The 27600-nt window shown below is 50.4% G+C and overlaps 1 protein-coding gene across 1 annotated transcript in view; it reads right to left on the minus strand.

Annotated features, from left to right (window-relative positions):
- Positions 1 to 27600, minus strand: part of PITPNM3 (PITPNM family member 3) — a 90020-nt gene that overhangs the window by 37878 nt on the left and 24542 nt on the right. Inside the window, exons 3-4 of the mRNA XM_033847164.2 lie at positions 25293 to 25400; positions 4728 to 4775 (exon numbers count right to left, since the gene is read on the minus strand). Coding sequence (XP_033703055.1) covers positions 4728 to 4775; positions 25293 to 25400 — 156 coding nt within the window. The remainder of the gene's footprint in view (positions 1 to 4727; positions 4776 to 25292; positions 25401 to 27600) is intronic.

The following is a 27600-nucleotide window of genomic DNA, read 5'->3' on the forward strand; positions in this document are numbered from 1 at the left end:
CACCCTCCCCCCGCCCCCCGACACACACAGGTGGACGTGAGGTAGAGAAAGTCTCTCCAACTTGCACTTTACTGTGCACATCCTGGACCCCAAGTTTTTGGGGGGCTCGTGGAGCTGGCTCTTGGAGGGGGTACCTGTGTGACACAGGGGACAATGGGGCACCTCCCCAGGTACCTGGGGTGACCAGAAAGGAGAAACTTCAGGAAAATGGGAGCTCAGACCAGACACGGGACTGGAGATGGAGGGGCATGGAGACCTGTGTGTGAGCACCTTCCTTGGAAGGTTATTTACCCCTGGTCTTTATCGTCTCAATGTGACACAGCTGTAATGATTGCAACCTTTCCCAGCATCCAGGTGGCCATGAAGATCAGTGTGCAGCGCCTTGCACACTGTGAAGCTGCTGAGAGGGGAAGGGAGGGGGGATGGAGAGAGTGAGGCAGCCACGGCTCTCCTGGGAGAGTCTGCTCCTCCCTGGAGATGGAGCCGGGGGACAGAGGAAGGAGAGTTACTACACCCACTGAGCCAACAGCTGTGCCCTCAGCCTCCTCTGTGATGACAGTAGGTCCTGGCAGGGAGGGGCGGACCCAGCTCCCTGATCCAGGAAGCGATGAATGGAGTAGAGGGCAGAGGCCGACAGGGCTGGGTCCCAAGGGACTCACTCTGGAGCCCCAAGTCCTTCCTACCATCTGCTGTGGAGCGGGCTGCTAGCATCGCCTCCACGAGGCTGGATGCACTGCTCGAGTTTTCCAACTAGCTTAAGAGAAAACTGTGCTTGGAGTCTGCACGCTCCTTCTAGAAATCGGTCTGGAAAGGAAGGGGAGGGCTGGTGGGGAAGGTGGGCAGGTAGGTCGTGCGGAGGCCGGTCTCGTCCTTTATTGGAGAGGAATCACTAGAGGGCATCAGGAGGCCGTGAGGACAGGTCTGCCTCCCGCGAAGGCCTCCACACTCTGGAGGAAGAACCAAAGTGGGAGAGACCCAAGGCAGGGAGGCCAGCACGGGAGGATGGATCCATCCAGAAGAGAGAAGATGGCGGCCTCGGCTGGAGAAGGGGTGGGGGATGGGGTGGGTGGAGGTATGAGAGATCTGCTGGGGGTACAACGGATGCTCTCAGGGGTCTGATCTGACTCTGGAAGGTGGCAGAGAAGGGGAAGCTTAGAAGGACGCCCAGGTGTCTGGCGTGAGTTTGCGGAAGATGACGCCATTCACTTTGCACAGAAGAACAGGAGCGAGGTTCAATGGGCAGGTAGTAAGCTCCCCGAGTCCTTACACCCAGCACCACGTCAGGTGCCAGAAGTGCTCTGTAAATGTGGGCTCTGCTGTGGAGTAGCGTGAACACGGCAGAGCAGCCAGACGTGCAGGCAAAGGAAACCAGGAGACAGAGGCAGCGACGGAAACTCAGAGAGCGCTAGAATGTCAGAGCTAGAAGGGGCTCTACGCACAGACGGGCCAGGAGGCCGGCCACAGGCAGGAGCTGAGGCTGCACAGCAAGCTAGCTGGAGGGGTGGGGGGCCCAGGTCTCCTGCGCCCCGGTCCGAGCCCCTCTCTCCCCTCTGCTTCCACCGGCCCCTCCGCACTGGCTCCCTAGGCTTCCTCAGGTCTGGTTCCAAACAGCAAGCACAAGCCAGAGGCAGCAGGCTGTCAGCGCACCTGTGCAGCTGCAGGTTGAAGGCTGGGCTGCCTGGGAGAGGAGGGAGGATGCCAGGACACCCCCGGAGTCCCCCACCCACGGTCACTGCAGACGAGGCCTTACAATCCCATGCCTGCACGTGAGCTGGGAGGCCCTGGAAGGCCCCTTTCCTGCACTCCCAACCCTTGTGGCCAGCTCAGGAGGGCTCCCTGGGGACTCAGACTGTGACAGTGACAACAGAGCCAGCCACAGGACCAGCAGAGCAGGGACAAGACTGGGTTCTGTAAGATGCCGAGATTCACCCCCGCGCCTGCACCAGGTGTTCCAAGGCTCATCCAAAAGCCAGTAATAAGCGAGAACCGCGCAATGCTTCCTATCTGTGAGGTGCAGACCTTGGCACCCACGTACGTTACCTCTATGCCCTCAGCGACTGTCGAAGCAGACATTACGATCATCTTTCCACAACGGAGTAAACCGAGGCCCAGAGATGTTAGGTAACTTGCCCAAAGAAGCACAGAGAGTAAATGGAGGAACTGGGCCTCGAGCCCAGGCCTGACACCTTTAAAGCTCAGATGCTATAGCACCAGTCCCAGGATTTTCTGACTCCTGGTCCAGGGCAATTTTTACCACTTCCCACCTTGTTTTTAGTGAGGTTTTGAAAACCGAGTGGAAATATCAAATAAGATGATATGCACAGAGGTGTGACATAAACGGCGGAGCGCATCATAACTGTCAGGCATGGCCATTATTCTGTTTTTATTCAGGGTCACGGACTTTTATTTTGCCGGTTTGGGATGACAAACACACATCACCATCAACTACCACCGTCATTCCATCAGAGAAAAAGTATCTGAATGCCATGATGTGTAGACACGGCCAAAGTGCGGGATAAGAAGCTGTTCTCTCAACTGAATGCATTCAACGTGTTGGGAAAACACGTTACAGGACTGCCGTTTGTCTCGTTGTCAGAAATGCTGGGTTTGGGCTTGGCAATCACTGACCTCAATGACCATTTCAGCTCTGAAATTCTCCCATGCATCTACTGTTATTCTTTACTACACAAGACTATCCTTAAGGAGGAGAAGTGGATGACGGCCGCCGGCAATCTCATTCTGACTAAAATTTATAACCGTGGTGTAAAAAACAGAAAACAAAAAGGCTTTGTTTCTCCTTAAACACGCATTCTTCCCCAACCAGGTCCAGGAGACACCAAACGTCTGATCAATTCATTTGTGTCTGTGGAGAACAGAGCTGTGGTTTGGCGTTTCCGAGACAGAGACAGCCCCGTGGCAGGTGGCCGTGTTTTTCACTTTGAGGCCGCTGTGGTTTCTTCTTCCTAGGGGCCCAGAAGGAGTGATCTGGGCTTGGTTCCTCTCTCACATTCCTGAGGAATGTGATCCTGTGTTAAGCTTTTATTTTATTATGTTTGACATCTCTGGGGGCAGCCTAGCTGGCCAGGGAGAGACTGCCCCTCCCAGGCCATGCGAATTCCTAGAGATAATAAACAACTCACCCTAGAACGCACCTTTCGCATGCAAACCAACCAATCCTGGGTCCTCAGCTCCAACCACCTCCTTTATCTAACTCCCACACCCCAGGCCAATATCCCCCCCCTGCCCTAAATCACCCTGGGGCCAGGTGCCCGAGAACTAGAGACCGCCCCTGTGGCCCGGAGCCTGCGACATTATTCAATCCAGCCAGTCCTCAGCTGTCTCCCCTGCCCTGACGTGCCTTTCCCACGGAAAACACAATCCAGGCTCTGGGCCAGGCTTGCCCCATGCCCCTTCTGCCCGCCTCACACCCGCCCCCCCCCCCCACCCCCGACCAAACCTGGTGCTTCCCCCGTGGCCCCTGCCCTGGGGAAGTGTAAATAATAAATTCTTCGGTCCATGGCTTGGATCTCTCCCGTCTTCACTCAGTCACCTCTATAAATTAAAATCCCGTGGGTACATTTCAACACCCAGCCCCGCTGCTGCTGAACTTGGTTCCTCACATCCTGTAAGGACACAGGAGACAGAACTGCCCCCCTCTCTGCACTGCCCCTCCCCTTGCCCGGTACACTTATGGCCTGAGTCTTGTGGGGGGCACGCCCCTCTCAGAGACACTCATGGCGCCCAGCCCCTGAGGGGCTTCATCTGTGAACTGCCGCCGGATGTTTGAAGCGTCGAAACCTTCTCCAAGGCCTGTGCACCTACTCAGGCCATGGGAAGCTGGCGCTACAGGTACCCCTCCTGTTAGCTGACGGATGGAAGAGCTTGGAGGAAGAACTCGAGAAAGGCTTCAGCCTGGGGAGGGGGTGGGCAGAGTGGGCTGCAACCACAGACCAAAAGAGCAGGAGAGAGAAGGAAGGGAAGTTCTGAGCCCACCCTCCCCCAGATACACACATAGACCCCAGTCCCCAGCCCTGGCCTTGTGCGGAACTCAATACTGCCAACAGCAAAGACGTTCGGCTCAGACAGTGCCCATCAAGTGCACCCCAAACCTCCAGGGAAGATGCCCTGAGGTCACTGTGCCAGAAACTGACATCTTTACCAAGTCTCTCCTGGGTCTAACCCTGTGCTCGGCCTCTTGAGAAAACACAGGCAGAAGGAAATCTGAGACGCCTGTATCAGACGAAGGACACGAGGACTTGGGAGGTCCCGCTCTGCAGACAGGGCCTCTGAGTGATGGGACGGAAGGATCATGACCCCGGGCACAGCCTCGGTTACCGTGTCACCAACTGTGGTTCCTGGAAGCTGTGTCACCCGAGAGAGATGGTCTCAACGGCCCAGGAGGGCTTGCTCCCCTTGCCGGTGCCCCCCTCTGCCCACAGGCAGACCACGCACGAGGCTGTCCATGGTTCCACCTGCTCTGCTGAGCTCAGCCCCCTGGCCCATCAGCCTCAGGCCCCTCTCTCTGGCCCTGACCCCCGAGCTGCCCAGCGTGTAGGAAGTTGGGAACCCGTGAAGCTCAGCTCCTGGGGCAGAGAGCGGCCCCGGCCCTCCAATCCCGCACAGTAGCGAAGACCCTACCACCTGAGTGGATGAGGGGTCCCCCGGCCCAAGGAGCTTGGACCCATCCAAGGTAAAGGAAAGACTCCTGGGGGCCAGGTTTAACTCACGTTGCTTCTCCTGGAGGATGCTGGATGTGCACGGCACGTTCGCTTCTCCTGCAGAAGAAGAGAAGAGAGGTGAGCCGACTCCGCATCACTGTCGGCCAGACCCTGGGAGGCCACTGTGGCCCCATTGGCCCCTCCTGTCCAGCTGCCCCCTCCCGGAGCCAAGGGCTGGAGGTAAGCACCAGGGAACGCCCTGCCCTGCCCCGGCCACGCCCAGCTCTCCGCTCTTTATACCCTTTCTACACGACAAAGCCCGAGCCCTGATGCCACTGCCTGGGGAGGCGTGTCCTGGCCACCTTCTCACCTCCGCCCACCTGCATAAAGCAGCCGCTTGTCTGGGGTGGCCCTTGTCTACACTTACTCTCATCTCTGAGGGTCACCGCCGCCCTGCAGACAACTGGAAATCTCCGCCTCTAGGCCAGCCTCTAGTCTCCTAAGTCCTTGACCCACGCCCCCCACCGCCTCCTGGACCTCAGCTCAGCAGGTGGCGCATGCGCACCAGCGTCCTGGAACTGCCCCTGTTCCCAAGTCCCCACCTCAGTGAAGGCACCACCTTCTCCCCAAGCTTGGGAATCACCCGTGACCCCTTTCCCTGCCTCGTCCCCACTTTCAGTCAGTCACAGAGTGCTGGGGCCATCTGCCTCATTCTCTCCTCCTTACTCTCTCCTTCTCCACCGGATTTGGACTCCCCAGTGGAAGGGGTTTCTGTGCTGTTCACTGGTGTGTTTCCAGGCCTAAAACAGTGCGTCTCAGTCAATAACTGTTGAATGAATAAATGAAACACACACACAAACATGTACACACACACACACACAAATACATACACACAAATACCCACAAACACATACACAAACACACACACACACACACCACTCCCCAAATACAGAACTCCATGCCGTCTCCCTGGACTATTGCAATAGCTCCTCCTTTTGATGAGAAGCTTTTTTCTATAATTATGAAAGTAACACAAGTTCCTTATGGAAAAGTTGAAAAACACCAACCAGCAGAGAAAAGGGAAAAGATTCCTTACAATCCCATGACTGAGGGAAAACTACTGGTCCCCATTCTATGTCATTCCTTCCAGGCTTCTTTCCATAAACATTTTTTTGGGCCAGTTGAGATCATATCTCTGTGGGCCAGTTGAGATCATATCTGAGATCATATCTCTGTGGGCCAGGATTATGTCATTTATCTCTGTATCCCCAACAGATAGATCAACGGTTGGCTCGTGGAAGGTATCATCGATGATAAAGAAGCACAAAATACACTTTCTGTACTTCAAGTTGAAGCATGAATAAATAACTAAAGCTATGAAACCTCTGTAAACATCACTCCAACAGCTATAGAATGTTCTATTGAGAGGATACATCATGGTTGACTTTTAAATTATCTTATTGGCAGAAAGTTTCAAAATTTCACCCTTATAATTACTGCTGCAAGGAACATCTTTGTGGCTGAAGCTCTTTCTGCCTGTTTTATGATTTCCTTAATATACAGCCACAGGGCTTCCCTGGTTGCGCAGTGGTTGAGAGTCCGCCTGCCGATGCAGGGGACACGGGTTCGTGCCCCGGGCCGGGAAGATCCCACGTGCCGCGGAGCAGCTGGGCCCGTGAGCCATGGCCGCTGAGCCTGCGCGTCCGGAGCCTGTGCTCCACAACGGGAGAGGCCACAACAGTGAGAGGCCCGCGTACCGCAAAAAAAAAAAAATACAGCCACAGAAGGAAAATTTTGGGTCAAAGGGTAAGAACATTTTTAAGGCTCGATGTTTATTGCCCGATTGCTTTCCAGAGAGGCGTATGTTCTGATTTACACACCCAGTCGCAGCAGAAGTAAGCGCTGCTCTTAACAGACGCTCACCTCCCCAGCATTTACATTGGTCTGTCAAATTTCTCTGCCTCTAATTTCACCAGATTAATCTTTCGAAAACTGGCCTGCCCAGGCCACTCTCTTGCTCCAAGCCCTCCAGTGACTCGCCGTCATCAAATTCTCAGCCTGGCAAGCAAGCCTCTCTGTAAAGTGGCCCCTGCCCACGTCCCCAGCCTCTGCCCACCCCTTCCTGCCTCATCTCCACCAGCCAAATGACCTGAACACCATTAGGGCTCTTCCGTCTTTCTCTGTCGAACACGCTGTATCCTGTGGGCTGGGTGGAGAACCAACCCGAGGCCACCTCTTCCACGAAGACTTTGATCCTTCCTCAAAGGGCTCAATTCTCAGGACCTCTGTCCTCAAAGGTCAGCTCTGCATCCCAAGGGACTCACAGGGTCAGATTCAGCAAAGGCCAGTTCCCTTCCATTGCGAATGCTCCCCTCGAGCCCACCCCACCTAACTGGAAGGCTCAGAAAGGGACCTAAGCCAAACCCCAGGAGCTAGAAAATTCTCTGTGGCCAGAGTGAGGCTAAAATCTGAGAAGTGGAATCCCCGGCCCTCAGCTGACCTCAGCCCACTGAGAGCCCGGTCAGTTAGCAGTTCTGTCTGAGTCCCCCAAAGATCTTCAGCCAGGGGACCCCTTGGCATCAGGAGTCCTGGCCCTGGCTCTGTGGCACCATGTTTTGGGCCTCAATTATACACATCTGTTCAATGGAAGGTCTCACTCTACTCTGCTGAAGGGTCCTCCAGCTCTGCCAGGACAGGAGTCCAGGGCCAGGGGCACAGCACAAAAGTGGCCAGACTGGAGTCTAGGGCATGGGCCAAGCAATGTAGAAGTCACGCCTCCAGCCTGAAAACTCTAGCTAGAGGCAGGATCCTGCTGCCCAGGTGGGACCCTCTCTCCTGACCCTGACCATGCCGGCAGAACCTACAGATACCAGGTCTGGTGTCCCCAGTTTCCTGAGCAAGTCTGAAGTCCCCCCAAAAATGTGTCCAGAGCTTCCCCAAGAACCCCAGTTCTCCAAGGAAGGTTCCAGGGCACAGAAAGAAGCCAGCTCCAGGCCTCTGCCAGGGGCCTTGAACGCCCTTCCTTGTGCAAAGCTGCCGGTCCCTCCCCTGCAGACTCAAGGGTGGCTCTAGTGTAGGAAATGCCACCACCTCCCCGCCAACAATCCAGGGGCTGATGGGCGACTCCCTTCCAAGGGAATGAACCATCCCAGATGCCATGCACTGGAATCCACTGCCCTGTTTCTGCAGCCTCTGCCTGCTAGGGCTGCCTTCATGGCTCATGTCACCTGAATCCTAATCTGTCTCCCTCCTCCATGGGATCAGGGCCTCTGGGCACTCTCAAAGGCAGGAGTAGGGAATGGAAAGAGCATAGACTTGGAGTCAGGAGGCTGAGATTCCCATCCAGGTTCCCATGGACTCGGACTCACTGTGTGACCTGAGGCAAGTCATTTTCCCTCTCTGGGCCTCATTCCCACAATCCAGTGTGGGTCCAGTGCTCTCTAAGGACCCTACAAGTACTGAAAGTCCTTGGTTGTACTGCATTTCGGTTAAACACCTGGACTCAAATCTTGGTAACCATGTACGCTTGGACAAGTTACTTAACCTCTGCATGCCTCAGTCTTCTAATCTATAAAATGGGGACAGGAGTGCTACCTACCTCAGAGGGTTATTGTGAGTATCAAATGATTAATGTGTGTAAACCCCTTAGCACACAGCCCAGCACACAGCAGCCATTCAAGGTGTGAGGAGTGGTCTTACTGTTGCTTCATTTACTTATTTACTTTTAACAACTGGCTCAAGATCTCATCTCTTTTGTCACCATCACGACTCCAGGTGGAGTCAGGTAGAGAGGCTCAATGGTTAGTGCTGGGTGCCAGCTCACAGTGCTCCCCGGGCCCAGGGGTCACGGCAGAGCCCGTGCTCCAGAGAGGCCCAGGTAGAGAACAGAGGCCTGGGCACCCTCGCAGAGTAGCCCCCCGACAGCATGACAAGGCGCCCGCAGACCGCTTCCCTGGGTGCCAGAACAGCACTGATGTGGACAGAGCAAGGGAGATCCCACATCAGATGTCAGATGCATAGGTCAGGACCGAACACGAGCGTCCTGTCTGAGCACTAGCTGAGTCCAGGGGGAAAGTCAGCTCCCGCCATCCAGCAGGACAGATGCTTCACATCGAGATGAAGTCACTCACTTATAAAACCCCTTCTATTTCTCTATCTGCCAAGCACTGTGCCAGGGACCGTGGGGGACACGGAGAGGAAAAAGTCAAGGTGAGATGAGGAAGGAGGAGGGAGAGACTCGCTCTGACCGAGCGACCCTGGGGAAGGTGCGACAGAGCCATGACTTGAGAGCCTCGGGGCAAACATAGCTTTGACAGGGACAGCACCGAGCAGGACATTGCAAGCAGCCAGCGAGACCCCGTCCGCAGCACGTGGAACCAAGGAAAGGCAGGTGTAGGGGAGCGGGGCCCGGGGCAGATAAGGAAAGGCAGGTGTAGGGGAGCGGGGCCCGGGGAAGATGAGACAACTGCAGCTTGGAGAGGCGGAGGGGTTCACTAGCTCTTCCAAACCCGAGTCTTCCGCCATTTCTACTGTGCCCCAAACCAACTACATAATGAGCAGGGCCTAGTGCAAAATGAAAAGGCCCTCATTCAAAAAGCAAAAAAAAAAAAACAAAAAAAAAAAACCTGGGGATTCCCTGGCGGTCCAGTAGGTAGGACCCGCGTTTTCACTGCCAAGGGCACAGGTTTAATCTCGAGTCGGGAACTAAGATCCCACAAGCCATGAGGCCCAGCCAAAAACAAAAGAAAAAAGAAAAAAAAAACTGTTAAAGGTACTAAAATACAGTTTTCCCTTTGTCCTTTCCTGACCTGTCCTGGTGTTTTTTATTTGCTACTTAATGTGTGCTCCCTCGTGCACAGGGATACCTGAGGAGTGAGTGTAGACATTCACAGGTGCCTGGGGGCGCCCAGGCACATGGGCCATCAGCTACCAGAGTCCCCCTCCCGCCAGCCGCTGGACCCTGGCACCGTGCCGTGACCGAGAGCAGGAAAGCTTCCCACTGCCCGCTGCCCCGACCCCTCCGGGCAGGCAGGTGACCACCAAGGGTACCGCAGCCTCCGCATCAAAACACTCTAGGTCCCTGGATGGGGCGGGTGAGAGGCCTGCCCTCTCTGAGTCACCCACCGAAGGCACCGCAGCTCTGCCAGCCCAGGGTGGGGACGGCTGCTCTGTACTGACACTGGGCTCCATGCCTCTGACCCCAACCATCCCGGCACCCAGGCCCCTGCTTGGGGGAGGACAGTAGTTGTCTCTGGGCAGGTGCAGGGAGGAGGAAGCTGGGTGGCAGAGGGCAGGAGAGAGGGAGGCCAAGAGCCCATCCTGGGAGGCAGGGAGGGGGTGGGAGGCGGCCCGACGCGTGAACCAAGCTCCCAGTCCCAGCACATGCTCCACTGTCCCATCGAGCGGCACTTACAAAACACAGAGCTGAAGACAAAATCATTCAGAATTGAGATCATGAAACCCCAAGCCCCAGGCCTTTCAGAGCACTGGCCACAGCCCTGACTACAGCACATACACCTCTGGTGTTTCTCTAGTACCTGCTCTGAGCCAGACCCTGGGGGAAGGGGAGGCGATGGGCCAGGTCTAGCCCATCACCTCCCTGTTCTCAGGCCAGGCCCTAGGAGCGACTCACCTAGATGGTTTACAAGATGCTGCTACCAAGCAATACTTCATTACCAGAAAGGAAATAGGATTTGTAGCCCAGGCAGGATTTCAGTGGGCAATAATGCCTGCTGGGGAAGTGGAGCTGGGTCATTAAAGCTGGGGGTAGGGGGGAAGCAGGGGTGCAGAGGCGAAAAGAAGCCAGGAGGGAATGTCACTGAGAAGCTGGAACGCAGGATTCACACCGGTGTCACGTGGGTAGAAGGAAGAATGCTGGGGAGGCCAGAGCCGGCCCCAGCAGTGCAGGCTCAGGTGTGGAAACCAGAAAGGCTGCCCCTGGGCTGCAGAGCTTGGGGTCTGCCCAGTGCTTTCCCACCTGTTAGATCACGAAGATCTCACACCTGTGCGGAGAAGGGTGCCTTCACAGAAGAGGAAGCTGAGGCTCAGAAGGATGACGTCACTTACCCAAGTTTATATCTGGTCCCTTTCAACACCCCTCACATCTCCTGGGGGCGCTTCCCATGACCTCTGCCCCCTATCGGGGGAGGGGCTTTCTAGAGCAGGGGCTTCCTGGGATGGCTCAGGCAGTGTGGGAGGTGCTTCCTGAAGTTGGGGTGGGGGTGGGGGTGGGGGTGGGGGGTCAGGGGCCGAGGAGTGGGGAGCAGGGGTAATGGAGAAGGGGTTGTTTGTAAGGGCTGCTGGGGAAAGGATCCAGCCCCGCCGTCCCTCACAGCCACCAGCAGGCGAGCGCGGAGGAGTCCGCGGTGAAGCCGGCTTCCTGATTAGCAGGCTCCCCGGATGCGGGTGATTAACCAGATGTGCCGCTGCTTCAGCCACTGTCTAAATGAGACCCCACTTGGCCTACGCTCTCCAGGGCCCCTGGGCCCAACAGGCTCGCCTCAGCTGAAGCTTTCTGCAAATGCAGAAGCTGCCAGCAGCTCCCGCAAACACGACAGGCTACACAGGGAGGGCAGGGCCTCCGTCGCCCACTGATCCCGCCTGTCCCAACCTCACACCCCCGCGCATCTGAGCCCCATCATTTCCTCCAAGAAGATGCTTCCATATCCCGCCCATGGTTTCCTGAGTGATTTTATATTTCCTCTTTCCAATCCCGTTCCAACAAACGGTGAGCTCCCCGAGAGCAAGAGAAGCAAAGTGTGGGGCCAAGAACAGAAACACTTTCACCAAACACCTGAAACAGGAGGATTGGGTGGCTGCTGAGGGAGCAATTCAGGCAGACGGGGCCTCGGGGAAGAAGGAATCGGGATTTCTCCTCCTGACACGTCAGAAAGGGTCTGAGCAGGCCCCATGGAGCAGGAATGGGGGCAACTGAAGCCCTGTGATCTGCCAGGCTCTGGCCAGCCTGGTAACTCAGCCCACGCAGTGGGGCTGAGAAGGAAAGACCCGCATACTCCCCCCTGCTCAGGGTGCTCCCCACACGCTGAGCCTCTGCTGAGTTGCAAGGTCAAGATTCACCCTCATCACCTCTCACCCGGCCCATCACAACCCCCTCTACACTCATTCCCTGGTCCCTCCTATTATCTTCTGCATCGGCTTCCAGAAGGATCTCTCTAAAATGCAGCTTGTCCCTCCCGCTTAAACTGTTCTGTGGGTCCCCGGGGGCACCCCTGATGTTCAAGGCCTTCCCTTCAGCTTCCCCACTCCTACCTCTTCTCCGAGATCCCCCCACCTCCCCGGTCACCCCCCCAGCCCGATGCCTAGCCTCCCAACTCCAGTTAAGACGAACTCTGAGTAGCTACCCAAATTCCCCTGCCTTCTCACACCTCCCTCCGGACCTTTGCACCTGCTGTTCCCTCTGCCTGCTGCACCCTCACGGGTCTGTCCAGAGCCCCGAAAGGCCTCCTTCATGCCTCACATCTCAGCTCCGGCTCCGGGTCCTTCTCTGGTCCCTCTGGACCTTGTTCCCACTCTTGTTAGAGTAATTAGCTCACTGGCCTGGAGCGGCCCCACCCCCAAGTCTGGGAGCCGGTCAATTCTGAGTCCATTTCTGAGTCATCAATGTGTCCCCAGCATTGACAGGCACAGGGTCCGACACAGAGTAAGTACCAGTACGTGTGTCCTGAATGCATAAGGGAGGGAGGGAGGGAGGGAGGGCACGAATGCGTGATGAGCACCTCACTGCTTCCGGTTCAGAAAAGGAGGCAAAGCATCACCATCCAGAAAGGCACAGCTGTAAACAGACGGGTCAGCACTGCAGGGGCAGCCCACGTAAGCAGTGCCGAGCAAGAGGGAGGTGCTCTGGGAGAGGCTGGGCCAGTGGGGAGGCCCCCTGGGGAAGTGCACAGGATTACGAGAGATGGAGAGGAAATCAGGGGAAAGGCGGGGGGCGGGGGGGGGGGTGCGGGAAGCAGGCAGAGCTCAAGTGGGCTTGAGAGTCAGCAAGCAGCCCCTGGGCATTTGGCTGGGACACAGCGTGAACGGAAGGGGGAGGTATAGCCTAGAAGTCATGAATATCAGAGTAGAGATAACCTGGAGATCGCCAGATTTAGCAATGACCTCTGACAGCCCCTGTGTAGTCGTTCCAGGGCTGCTTGACTCCTGCAGGGATGGGGAACGTACTAACCCTAGACAATTATAATTGTTAGAAGGAAGGCTAGAACCAGGATGGCCTCACATGCCAGGCCGGGGGGTTTATACTTCCTTCTTTTTTTTTTTTTTTTAATTTTTATTCATTTATTTATTTACTTTTTTGGGCTGTTTTGGGTCTTCGTTGCTGCTGGCGGGCTTTCTCTAGTTGCGGTGAGCGGAGGCTACTCTTCGTTCCGGTGCGCAGGCTTCTCATTGCAGTGGCTTCTCTTGTTCTGGAGCACAGGCTCTAGGCGCGTGGGCTTCAGTAGTTGTGGCACGTGGGCTCAGTAGTTGTGGCACACAGGCTTAGTTGCTCCATGGCATGTGGGATCTTCCCGGACCAGGACTCGAACCCGTGTCCCCTGCATTGGCAGGCGGATTCTTAACCACTGTGCCACCAGGGAAGTCCCTATACTTCCTTCTGCAGCCAACAAACACCTAGTTGCCAACTCCATAGCAGAATGATATTACTGGATTTATATTTTAGAACCATCACAGTAGGATTGGATAAAGTTGGCCAACTGGCAACGAGATCCAGCCTTTTTCTCCTGTCCCATACCCCTAGAAAATGGCATTAACTATTTTGTATGAAGTAATCTTCAGTAGCATTGTAAAACAGGAAGGGATATCCTGGCAGATTAGAAATTCTGAGGTACCCTCAAAAGGCAGAAGGCAGAGAGATCTGATGGAGGGGGTAGGACTGGCTACATAGTTTGTGGGGCCCCTTGTTCAAAATGACTAAGAATTTCAAGATGGTAACAGCAGAGCATAAACTCGAGCGTGAGACTCTGCTATGCATGGAGACTCGTGTGACTGCTAAGGTCAAATGCCCATAAAACCAGGCCAGGAGAGAGGAAACCATAACCTCAACCCTGTACAGAAAGGTCTGGAGCCAAAGGTAGGGGCAGCTCAGAGGGAATGTCAGGGTCATGGGTGGAGAACACAGGAACAAAGGAAGGTTTTGCAACTGTCCGGGCTTCCATGGTAGAGAAGCCAGGTGACTGGGCTCCCCATTCACCCTGCCCACCAACTCCTGCTTGTACCAAGCAGAGGCATCTGTCCCCAGGTGTGAGAAGGGCTGAGTTTGAGGGACAGGACACCCTGCGGGGCTGAAAATACCCAAGAGGGGCAAAGCAGAAGCTAATGGCTCAAGTCACCCTGCAGCATTTCCTACCCTCCCCAATAATAAGATGACAGCAGCTTGCAGTAAATAGACATATCACATCACTCAGAGAGAGGCTAACCGCAAACACAAAGTGCAGTATGTATCCAAATATTACTAAATATAAGAGGAAAACCAACAATGTGAAAGAAAGATACCAAACTCAATGCCTGAAGGAGAGTACAGGAAAACGGATCTGCGGGTTCCTTCAGTTAACTTAGCATCATAATCATGAATGGCTCTCAAATTTAGCAAGCACCAGAATCTCCCAAAGGGCTAGTTAAAACACAGATTCTGAGCCGTACTGATTTCTGATTCCGTAAGTCCACAATTCATATTTCTAATTATTTATTTATTTATTTATGGCTGCGTTGGGTCTTTGTTGCTGCGTGCGGGCTTTCTCTACTTGCGGTGAGCAGGGGCTACTCTTCATTGCAGTGTGCAGGCTTCTCACTGTGGTGGCTTCTCTTGTTGCAGAGCACAGGCTCTAGGCGCGGGCTTCAGTAGTTGTGGCACACGGGCTCAGTAGTTGTGGCTCATGGGCTTAGTTGCTCCGTGGCATGTGGGATCTTCCTGGACGAGGGCTCGAACCCCTGTCCCCTGCATTGGCAGGAGGATTCTTAACCACTGCGCCACCAGGGAAGTCCCACACAATTCGTATTTCTGATGGTTTCCAAGTGAGGCTAATTGTGTTGGTCCAGGGACCACTCTTTAAGAATCACATATCTAGAAATAAGGGTATAAACTAGAGTCAGAGGGTGAGTGGCAGGAAGAAACAGCTCTCTGGAAAGCTCGAGGCAGAGAAGTTGATCAGGGACATCTAGGCAGTGACTGCTCCCTTTGTCTCTATGAGAATGTGGCCTTGATGACACTAAGTTTGTTTCAGAAACAAGAAGGGCCCTGATTGTAGTCTCTCTTAAGTGACAGCTCATAGACTATTAGCACAGCTTATTCTGGAAGAGATATGTAAATCCTGAGCATAAAGGATTAGTGATACGGCAAGATCCAAGTGGAATTTATCCCAGGAATGAAAGATTGTTCAATATATGAAAATCCATCAGTGTAATATGCTATATTAATACAATAAAGGACCAAAACCACATGATCATCTCAACAGATGCAGAAGAAGCATTTGGCAAAATCTAACATCCTTTCATAAAAGCTCTCAAGAAACTGGAGGGAATCTCTTCAACCACAGAAAGGACTACAACAAAAAAACCTCACAGCTAACATCATATTTAATGGTGAAAGACTGAAAAGTTTTCCCCTAAGATCAGGAACAAGACAAGATGTTGGTTCTCATCATTTCTATTCAATATTATACTGGAGAGTCTAGCCAGGAAAATTAGACAATGAAAGGAAATAAAAGGCATCCAGTTTGGACAGATTGGACTCCCTCTATTTGGAGATTGTATATATAGAAAATCCTAAGGAATCCCCCCAAAATAAAACCAATAAATGAGTTCAGCAAAGTTGAGGTATACAACATCAATTTACAAAAATAAATTGTATTTCTACACACTTACAATAAACAATCTATAAATGAAATTAAGAAAACAATTTTGGCTACAATAGCATCGAAAAGAATAAAACGCTTAGGAATGGATTTAACAAAACAAGTGTAAGACTTGTACACTGAAAACTATAAAACGTCATTAAAAGAAATTAAAGAAGACCTAAATAAATGGAAAGACATTGCATGTTCATGCGTTAGAAAACTAATAATGTTAAGCTAGCAATACTTCCAAAATTGATCTGGAAGATGCAACAACAATCCCTATCAAAATCCCAGCTGGGGGCTTCCCTGGTGGCGCAGTGGTTGAGAGTCCGCCTGCCGATGCAGGGGACACAGGTTTGTGCCCCGGTCCGGGAAGATCCCACATGCCGTGGAGCGGCTGGACCCGTGAGCCATGGCCACTGAGCCTGCGTGTCCGGAGCCTGTGCTCCACAACAGGAGAGGCCACAACAGTGAGAGGTCCGCGTACCGCAAAAAAAAAAAAAAAAAAAAAAAAAAAAAAAAAAAATCCCAGCTGGATTTTTTGCAGAAACTGATGAGCTGATTCTAAAATCCACGTGGAAATGCAAGGAACACAGAAGAGCCAAACTTGCAAGAAAAGAACGTGCAAAAAAAAAAGTTGGTGGACTCCCATTTCCTGATTTCAAACTTACTACAAGTGTACCATAATAAAGACTCTGTGGTACTGGCACAAAGATAGACATATATATAAGTGGAACAGAACTGAATGTCCAGAAATAAACCCATATGTTTATGATTAATTGATTTTTGACAAGCGTACCAAGATAATTCAATGGAGGAAAGAATAATTTCTTTTCAATAAATGGTACTAGTACCACTGGTTACCCACATGCAAAAGAATGAACTTGAATCCCTACCTCACAGCATATACAAAAATTAACCCGAAGTGGATCCAAGACCTAAATACAAAAGCTAAAACTATAAAACTCTTAAGAGAAAACATAGGGGTAAACCTTCATGACCTTGCATTAGGCAATGGTGTTTTAGATATGGCACCAAAAGCACACACAATAAAATTAAAAATAGATAAATTGGACTTTGTAAAATTTTTTAAAATTTGTGCTCCAAAGGACATGATCAAGGAAGTGAAAGGACAATCTGCAGAATGGGAGAAATATTTGTAAATTATACAACTGATAAGGGTCTAGCATACAGAATATATACAGAACCCTTACAACTCAACAATAAAAAGACAACCCAATTTTTTTTTGGCTGTGCTGCACAGCGTGTGAGATCTTAGTTCCCTGACCAGCGATCGAACCCATGGCCCCCGCAGTGGAAGCGTGGAATCCTAACCACTGAACCTGCAGGGAATTCCCAAGACAACCCAACTTTTAAAAGGGCAAAAGATCTGAATAGACATTTCTTCAAAGAAGATGAACAATGACCAATAAGCACATGAAAAGAAGCTCAACATAATTAGTCATTAGGGAGATGCAAATCAAAACCACAATTATATACCACTTCACACCCTCTAGGATGGCTAAAACCAAAAAGACAGACAATAACAGGTGTTGGCAAGAATGTAGAGAAATTTGAACCCTTATAAAGTGCTGGTAGGAATGGAAAGTGGTGCAGCCACTTTGGAAAAGAGTTTGTCAGTTCTTCCAAAAGTTAAACAGTTACCATACGATACATCAATTCCACTCATAGATATATACACCCAAGAGAAAATACGTCCACACAAAAACTTGTACACAGATATTTTTGACAGCATTATTTATAGCAGTCAAAAAGCGGAAAAAACCCAAATGTCCATTGACTGATGAATGGACAACCAACATGTGATCTATCCATACTATAGAATATTATTCAGACACAAAGTGGAATGAAGTACTGATTCATGCTACAACATGGATGAATCTCAGAAACATTATGCTAGACAAGGACAGCAGCCACAAAAGACCACATTGTTTGACTTCATGTATATGAAATTCCAGGGGCTTGGGGATAGGAAAATGGGGATTGACTGCTCATGGGTATGGGGTGTTTTTGGGGGGAGTGACAAAAATGTTTTACAGCTAGATAATAGTGATAATTGCACAACTTCAAAAATATATTAAAACCATAAAACTGTACACTTTAAAAGGGTGAATTTTAGGGGCTTCCCTGGTGGCGCAGTGGTTGAGAGTCCGCATGCCGATGCAGGGGACACGGGTTCGTGCCCCGGTCCGGGAAGATCCCACATGCCGCGGCGCGGCTGGGCCCGTGAGCCATGGCCGCTGAGACTGCGCGTCCAGAGCCTGTGCTCCGCAACGGGAGAGGCCACGACAATGAGAGGCCCGCATACCGGAAAAAAAAAAAAAAAAAAGGGTGAATTTTATGATATGTGAATTATGTCTCAATTTAAAAAAGAATTTGGCAAGACCTGCTTTACTTGGACAACGTTAATGACAGCTGTGTGTTTCCTTAGACAATTAGAACCAAGCTCGATCCTGCTCCATGTTATAATCTCACTTATGGGTCTTTGGGTAATTAATCCAATCTGAAGTGTGTGTGGTCTATTCCCATCCACTTCTGACAGACCAGAAAACTGAAACTTAAAAGAACAAGGAGATAGAGACTCTAAAAAGCATGGAATGAGTCCATGACATCTGTGAATCCGTATCAGATTGTTATGAAAAAGAACCAACCAGAGCACATGAAAATGAAAAGATGATTGTTAAAAAAAAAAAAAAGAAGAGTTGATCAGAAGAACGGAAACAGCCAAAGAAGAGAGAAGTTGGGGAGCTGTTGATGAGTTGGAACAAAGGACTACTTCCAGAACCCAGCAAGAACCAAGAAATAAGAATAGGCAGGGCAAGCTGAGACGTGGTTCCAGCAACTATCTAAGTTTTGGAAGGAGAAAACATAGTGAAAGAAATACTTGAAGAAATAATCAAAAGAAAATGTCACAGTAATAAAAAAAAAAGAGGACACTAGGTTCAGACACAGCAAACAACAAAACCTCATCTGCAAACTTGGCTGTGACTTCAGAATGCAAAGAATAAAGCTTTTAAAAACTGAAAGCTTCAACAAGAGGGAAGAACAGATTACCCACACATTTGCCTCAGACTTCTCACCAACAACACCAAATGCGAGAAGGCCATGAGGAATGTCTTCAGAGATAGTTTGGAATACGATTATTCCAAAAGGTGTAAAGGCAAAATGAACACATGCTGAGAAATGCAAGGGCTTGGAAAATGACTATCCCTACCTGACAGTCCCTACCTGAAAGAATTACTTGAGGAGACATTCTAATTAACAGAGGAAGTAAATCCAAGAGGAAGTCATGGAATTTAAGAAGCAGCGGTGAAAACTATACACTAAGGGCTTCCCTGGTGGCGCAGTGGTTGAGAGTCCGCCTGCCGATGCAGGGGACACGGGTTCGTGCCCCGGTCCGGGAAGATCCCACGTGCCGCGGAGCGGCTGGGCCCATGAGCCATGGCCGCTGAGCCTGCACGTCCGGAGCCTGTGCTCCGCAGCAGGAGAGGCTACAACAGTGAGGGGCCTGCGTACAGCAAAAAAAAAAAAAAACATACACTACAAAGGTGAACGCTGGCACTTCCCTGGCAGTCCACTGGTTAAGACTCCACGCTTCCACTGCAGGGGGCGTGGGTTCAATCCCTGGTCTGGGAACTGAGATCCCGCAGGCCAGGCCGAGGCATGGCCAAAAAAAAAAAAAACCAGGGTGAATGTTACCTAATGTAAATCATACCTCAATACACTTAACTGAGGAGGGGGAGGAGGAAAGGGGAGGGGGAAGGGTGGGAGGAGAAGAGGGAGGGGATTACAGCATTACAGTCAAGATCAAATAAGAAAGCCTGGATCACTCTTACCACTGAGCATCTATCTGGAGATCCTGTGCAATGCAATTTAATAAGAAAAATAAGTAAGCTGGGTAAATATTGGCAAGGATATAACTGTTGAGATTTGTAAACAATGTGACACTCTACCGAAATAAACCCAACAGATTAACTGACAAACTATTAGAAAATAAGAAAATTCAGCCAAGTGGCAGGAATTCAAGACACAAAGATTTCAAATACACAGCAGACAAATAATTTATAACCAAAATACAGGGAAAGAGCTCCTAAAAACCAAGAAGAAAAAGACAATTCAGTAGAAGATGAACAAAAAGCATGATTAAGAAACTCAGAGAAAAAGAAAATGGAGTTGGGCAACACATTATGGAAAGATGATTGCTCTCACTAGCAGTCAAGTAAGGACAAAGCAAAACAAGAAAATGTCTTCATCCGTCAAGTTGATGATATCAAGTCTGGTGACACTGTGGGGAAATGGCTCACCTAATCCACAGCTGGTGTGGATATAAATTTGCACAATCTTTCTGGAAAACTGTTTAGCAGTATCTATTACAGGTTTCAATGCTTATACTCTTAACCCATGTATCATTGTTTTAATGATGAAAAATTCCAATGTTTATCACTACACAGTGGTTAGATAAATTATGGTACATCTATTATAGAGAATACTATAGTACAGGTAAAAATAATGAGTCAACTCTATAAATACTCACAGGAAAAGCTCTCCTAGATCTACTATGAAATGGAAAAAATAAGTTAAATTGCAACAATGACATCTAATGTCTATCTCTAGAGAGATACCCTCCACGTTGATATACTTTGAAGTGAGGTCTGCAATTGAAGCAGTAGATAAGGAAGACTGGTTTATTTGTATTGATGGTTTATTTGTATTGTTTGTTTATTTACAACAAGAATATATTCAAGTGGGAATTCCCTGGCGGTCCAGTGGTTAGGACTCTGCGCTTTCACTGCCGAAGGCACGGGTTCAATCCCTGGTCAGGGAACTAAGATCCCATACGCCACAAGCCGTGGCCAAAAAAACAGAGGAAGAATGAATTCAGGAAATAATATGGTTATTTGCACACCAATGTTCATAGCACCGTTATTCACAATAGCTACAAGGTGAAAACATGTCTATCAATAGATGAATGGATAAACAACACGTGGTAGATACATGCGATGGAATATTATTCAGCCTCAAAAAGGAAGAAAATCCTGTCACATGTAACAACATGAATGACCCTTGAAGACATGCTAAGTGAAACAAGCCAGACATAAAAAGACAAATTCTGCTTGATTCTACTTATATGAGGCACCTAGAGTGGCCAAGTTCATAGGAACAGAATGTAGAACGGCAGTTCCCAGGGGCTGGGGGAAGGCGGGAATGGGGAGTTATTGTTTAATGGGGACAGAGTTTCAGTTTGAGAGGATGAAAAAGTTCTGGAGCTTCTTCATCCTGGTGGTGATGATTGCACAACAGTGTGAATATATTAATGCCACTAAGCTGTACGCTTGAAAATGGCTAAAAGGGTAAGTTTTATATATTTTACCAAATTTTTTAAAACACTAAATAAAAATAACAAGACAAGCAATTGCAAAAATAATAATAAGGTGGACTGAGCTGATGCCAAAGGACCCCTTTCCATGAAAATACTGGGCAATAGGGACTTCCCTGGTGGCGCAGTGAGTAAGACTCCGCGCTCCCAATGCAGGGGGCCCGGGTTCAATCCCTGGTCAGGGAACTAGATCCCACATGCACGCCACAACTAAGAGTCCGCATGCCACAATTAAGGAGCCCGCCCGCCACAACTAAGACCTGGTGCAACCAAATAAATAAGTAAATATTAAAAAAAAAATACTGGGCAATAAATATCCAAAACAAAAAGTAAATATGTAACTGAGCTCAAAACAAAGAATGGATAATATACAAGTGCCAGAAACAAAGAGGGAACTACAATCCAGACACAAAAGCAGAAGCTAATGTAGAGAAGAGCCCTGGAAGACTCAGATGGATAAAGGCTCCAGGGCTAGAGGCTGAGAACAGTATTGCTGTTAACTCCACAGACTTGGCCTCAGCCTGTGGAAGGTGAGGAGCTAGAGCAGCGCCTCCTGTGTAGTAGGGATCCGTGAAGGGCTGCTCCACCCATAAAGAAACATTAAAAAAAAAAAAAGGACTTCCCTGGTGGCGCAGTGGTTGAGAGTCTGCCTGCCGATGCAGGGGACACGGGTTCGTGCCCCAGTCCGGGAAGATCCCACATGCCGCGGCGCGGCTGGGCCTGTGAGCCATGGCCACTGAACCTGCGTGTCTGGAGCGTGTGCTCCGCAATGGGAGAGGCCACAACAGTGAGAGGCCCGCATACCGAAAAAAAAAAAAAAAGTCTTCTGGGGAAGCAGCCAAAAAACCATTCATAGACAGTGGGAAAGAAAAAAGTCACACATGCGTAATTAAAACCCTAAGCCCTTGCCACCTATGGGTGTGGGGTCTAAATTTACACCACTCAAGGAGAATGGAACCGCAAAGCTGTAAATTTAGCATATAAAATGTCCACGATTAGTGAAACACTCAGGCCCAGCAGAGACACAAGACCAATCACTAGAAGGACGTTTTCAAGACCTGGGGGACACAAGATTCCCATAGAAAAGAAAAGGGTGGGGTGTTGACCAAGATGAGTTCACAATAAAAAATGAAGAAACGGGCTTCCCTGGTGGCGCAGTGGTTGGGAGTCCACCTGCCGATGCAGGGGACACGGGTTCATGCCCCGGTCCGGGAGGATCCCACATGCCGCGGAGCAGCTGGGCCCATGAGCCATGGCCGCTGAGCCTGCGCGTCCGGAGCCTGTGTTCCACAACGGGAGAGGCCACAACAGTGAGAGGCCCACGTACCGCAAAAAAAAAAAGAAAAAAAAAAAAAAAATGAAGAAACAAAACCCATGAGGTACAGGTAGCATGTGCGCAGGTACACACACATGCACACACACATACCAGAATTCGCGCCCTCAAGAACTGGAGATACCAGAGCAGCCTGAACGTACCTATGCAACACAGGCTCCAAATGACTGAGATTCAAGATGGGCCATAGAACATAAGTAAGGTTCAGAAGGAAGAAGCTCAGCTCCATTTGGAACTTGCAGAGCATTAAGTGGTTCTGAGATGTCCAGGTACAGGCAAGTAGGAGCCTCCTTAGAATATGAGTCTGGAGCCCAGGGGGTAGGTCTTGGCTAGAGATGAACTTGGGGGTCATCACCAGGGGTAGCTGTGATTGGCCAGGGCCTGAACCATGGCGGGGGCTGTCTCTGCAGTGAGCCCTGCGTTTAAGGGCAGGAATGTGGAAGGAGGCAGGGGCAGAGCTCGATCTATAACACCAATTTTGATTGCAGCCTTTTCCAGAAAGTGTTTTTAGAACTTCCTCTCCCCAAAAGAGTCCCCACAGGCTCTCTCCTCAGGCCCCTGACTCAGCCTGTCTTATTGCACTGTAGCCGCGGCCACGATCCTCTTCCTGTCTGCTGTGAGCTCCTACAGAGGTAACAAGGCCAGCCTGCTTCTCTTTATTTCCCCACCATCCTGGGTTGAGCCCACGTCTCGGCTCCAGAAGTGGCTGCTGGAATGAATGAAATCGGCGTGTGTGCTCTGCCATGCTGTGGGAATCCACATCGTGAATCCACGGGGGAATGGGACTCAGAAGGAGCCAGACACACGGCTGGTTTCCTCTTCCTCACCCCTCCTTCTCTCTCTCTCCCTCTGGCTCCCCATTTCATACTGGGAGGAAACAGCATCAATTCTTGGACTCAGGCAAGCCACTGCCCCTAATCCGACCTCTCATGAGCTCCATGATGCATTTGTTAGAACTGTGTTTGTGAAAGACCTTTCACTCTTCTTTCCCCCTTCCCACGTTATAATGACCAGGCACTGAAGGCACTTTGCAAGTATCAGCTCATTTAATGTGTGCAATTTGTGTGCTAGCCCCATTCTGCAGATGAAGAAACTGAGGCTCTGAGAGGCGATGTGACTTTCCTGGCCACAAAGCCATGGGGTGGCAGGGCCAAGGTTCAAACCCAGACCTCTTAGATTCCAAAGCTACGGTTTCAGCCTTGCCCATCGACCTCCATCTGCCTCCTCCTCCCCTGCCCTCCCAGCTCACACTGCTTCTCACTCACCTCCTCCTTAGCTCACACTGTGTCTGAGTCACACACTCCTTGGCAGACAAGCGCGGGTTGGGATGGGAGGGGATGGCCAGATGGGTGGTGAGTACAAGTCTCGGTTTGTCTTTTCATCACTCCAAGCATTGTCCCAGGGAAGCACTTGGAGTCCATGACCCCTTCTGGGCCCCCTCCGGGTTCCTGGGGTGAAGGAAAGAGTAGACAAAGGGTCCATCTGCAAATGAGTAGCAGGGAAGACTGGGAAATTTCCTCTGGACTGGTCTTGGGTACCAGACTCAGAGCCCACTCGTTCTGTGAATGTGACAGTGGCCCAGGAGGGCCTTGCCGTTAAGACTCTGGGTTGCTCGGACTTGACTCTGCCGGGGCTCAGAACTGTGCTGAGCCTTGGTCCAATTTGGGAAGCAAAGCCCTGGTCTGGGAATCAGGAGACTGAAGATCTAAGTGTGATGCTGCCCCCAACTTGGAGGACCTTGGGCAAGATGCAGCTCCTCTGAGCCTTGGGTGCTTCGTTTGTAAAATGGAACAGTCATCCCAGGCCTGTCCATTTCTCAGGATGGGCAAGCTGGTATGGGGCGGGCTCTGAACCAAGGAGGCCGGGATGGGGGAGGGTAAGAAAAGGAACAGATGCTGGGCTGAGACAGCTACCGCCAAGATGGTCAACACCAAAATGGTCATTCTCTTGGGCTAGGCCAGGACTGTCTCACTGAGCGTCTCCTGATAGGTAGCCTGGCCCAGACCATGACAGGAAAGATGGGGCCAAGAGAGGAAGGAAAAGAGGAGATGCGAAGGACGGGAAGTAGGAGGAGTGATATATTGGGTGGGGACGAGGGACAGAAAAAGCTAACAGAAGCAGAGGCACCCTGGGTCCTGGATAGGGTTCTAGCCCCAGCTCTGCTTCTCCCTCCTGTGTGACCTTAGTCAACTACAGCCCCTCTCTGAGCCTCAGGTTCCCCATATGCCATCTCACATTTTATAAGCTCCTTGGTTCCATCCTCCACTTGCCTTGTGAAGCCTGGGTCCATAGGTTCATTGTCAAGAATGCTCCCTTGAGACCCCCTCTCTTGCCTCCTTCTAAAATTCCTGCCTCTCCCCTCTGGGCCCAACAACCCTCAGTTTAAGGGTTGACCCCTTTATGTTTTGACTTACACTCTGTGACACATCACAAGGCAGAAGCCTTAGCTAAATCACCTTTGGCCCCTCCTACCAAGCACTGATACATAGTAGATGCTCAACGAACATTCTGTTCATAACATGAAATGGTCAGATGGACAGAAGGATGGATGCCTAAAAGAATATGCCTGCTTTGTCTGCTGATTAAGCTCCTGGTCAAAACTCCCCTCCTTAAAAAGCCTCTGGGCGAATCTCCAGCCATAACCTTCTTCAACAATTCGACCAAAGGAAGTTACAACCCCAACTGCTGCCCCTCTCCCCTGCCCATTCCCAAAGGCTTTCCAGTTGCTACCCTACATTAACTAGCAGATTCCAAGGAGCTTGGACCCTGCCGCCTGCCCTTAATTACCCATGCTCCTGGGTGGTCATCCAATGAACACAGGAAGCTCTGTTGAAGTATCCTAGAGTTTTTCTGCCACAGAAAACCCTGCAGAAGTCCCCACGAGGATTCCTGCAGGTCATAGAATTCAGGGGTTGTAGGCGAAGTTCCCAGACAGATAGATGATTCTTCGTAGAAAACCCAGGTTCTAGCCCCAAATTGCCATCATTTCAAACTGCGCACTGTCCGCAACACACACATGTACACACCCAGCCAGGAGAGAAGCAGAACCTTACCTTGATGCTCCTCCAGTTTCCCCATGGTCTCGATCTGCTCCACCAGGTCATTTGAATTCCACTGGCTCATCCCAATGAGGATGGCGTTCTTCCCCTCGGCCACCTCCTCTGTGGAAAGAAATAAAGATGGGCATGAGTCGGCAGGGCCGTGTAGAGGTAGCCCTGACAGAAGCCTATGTCTCAGGGAGTATTTATTTCTTCCTTTGAGTTGAGGAAGAGGTCAACTATTGAAGGTGTCTATAGTTACAGACAGGTATAAGACATCCAGGAATTTTTCATTGCAAGAAGGCGTTGTTATACCCTACTGGGTCTCCACATGTTACAGCCAAAAAAAGTAACAAGGGAACAGTCATGAGAGAGGCTGAAAACTCACGGAAGGCTCCACTCCTAGCACTCAGAGTGGCATTTCTTGAAAGGCAGTGTGTTTGGGAAGAAAAAGTAAAGCCTTACCACTAGGTGGCAGTTTTTCTTTGGGTGAGTTACTTGGCTTCTCTGAGCCTCAGTTTTCCTATCAGTAAAATGGGACTGGCAATGTCTAATCATAGCATTGTTGTAAGGATTAAAGGAGAGATAATGAATATAAAGATCTTGGTGCACAGGGGGTGCTTACAGATGGGAGACATTAAGGTTACTTCTTCACGTGAGGAGTGAGTTGCCATCCTTGTTTGAGCAGATCAGGATTTGAGTGGTGTAGGAGCGGCTCTGGAGTAACTGAGAGAGCAGAAGACTTCTGCCTCTAAGCAAGCCTTAAGCTATATGGAACCCTTAACCCACATCTCAAGGTTATGAACCTCTTAATGCTTCCATTCTCCCTTTAGTCCTCCCCTCAACCCTGTCTCTATCCTTGCCCTTTCCCAGTCTGAGCTCAGAGGAATTGGTGAGGTCATATTCCCTAACACACTGAACACAAGCCCCTGGGTCCCACACATCAATTACACATATCTGGTGCAGTCCCTCATCCCTGAAAGGGACATTTCCTCAAGAACAAACCCACAGGAATACCCCCTCTCTCTCTTTAAAGAGACAGGCCTTCCTGGTGAAGACCTTTGTGCCTTTTCTCATAGAGCAGACATTAAAGGGTCGTGAGGAGAATTCTTAAGCTCATCGTAACCGAGAACAAAGAGATAAGACCCATTTCACTGCCAAAGAACTTGACAGAGCACATGGAACCAATATGGTGAATCTAAAGCTTGGGGATCTGTCCAGAGTTCTGAACCACTCAAGCTCAGTCATCCAGACCCCATTTCTGGCTGGGACACCTCCTCCTGCCTTATTTGATTATTTTATGTGATCTACTTAACACCACTTACCAAATCTTAGTATGCACTGAGGTCGTTAGAAGTGTTTTACAAACACAAATTTATTTAATTTTCATAACAATTCTAAAAAAGTACATATCTCCATTTTATAGACAAGGAGACTGAAGCATGGAATAGTTAAGTAACTTGCCAAAGGTCACTGGCTAGAGCCAGGATTTAAACCCAGATATACTATTTCAAGAGTCCTAAAATCCTGCCCTCCTGATGGCCTGCCTGTCCTGGACATCCTGTATTGGCTGCCCAAGCACCACACGCCACCAGACAATTTCCTGAACCCGGTGTGTTCCATCTGGGCACGGTTTACACCTCTAGGCAGCGTCATGCTCTGGGCAGAGCCCTGACTGGGTTCCAGTCCTGAGCTGCTACATGGGAGCCTGTACCTTTACAGATGTCCCTCAGCTGTTCCTCTTCTCTTATTGCTTCCGTGGGAATAACAGCTCTGGTTCCACAACTCTTTCTAGCAAACTTTCATGAGGATGACTGACATAGTAAATTTGAAAAGGCTACACAAGCCAGAATGCTGTAAACAAGTATCAGGTAGTACTATTCTTGGGGAAGCAGGGTCACCGGGGGTTAAGAGCTCCGTTCTGGCGTTAGATCGACTCTTTTCAATCCTGGATCCACCATCTGCTAGCTATCCGACCTTGGACAGTAACTTATGTTTTATGAGCCTCCATTTCCTCATCTATAAAAGGACATCACAGTAATGCCCACGTCCTAGAGTTGCTGTGAGGATTCAATCAGATAACGAGACAATGAAGGTAAAGTGTGTACAAGCACGACTAGCACACGGCGGGAGCACAGATGTGCATAACAGCACAGGAAGATGATGGTACCACCATTAACACCACCACCAGAGCACGTGGAGTTATGCCCCAGTTCCAGCTATGCTGCTGCCTACCCCAATGTCATTTTGTCCCAGCTTCGGAGCGGGGTCGTCAGGGTCAGCCTGTAGCCCACCTTGAGTGCCTATGTCTCCTGGCTCAGTT

The sequence above is a fragment of the Tursiops truncatus genome, chromosome 20 (assembly GCF_011762595.2).
Source record: "Tursiops truncatus isolate mTurTru1 chromosome 20, mTurTru1.mat.Y, whole genome shotgun sequence".
In the NCBI taxonomy this organism is placed as follows: Eukaryota; Metazoa; Chordata; class Mammalia; order Artiodactyla; family Delphinidae; genus Tursiops; species Tursiops truncatus.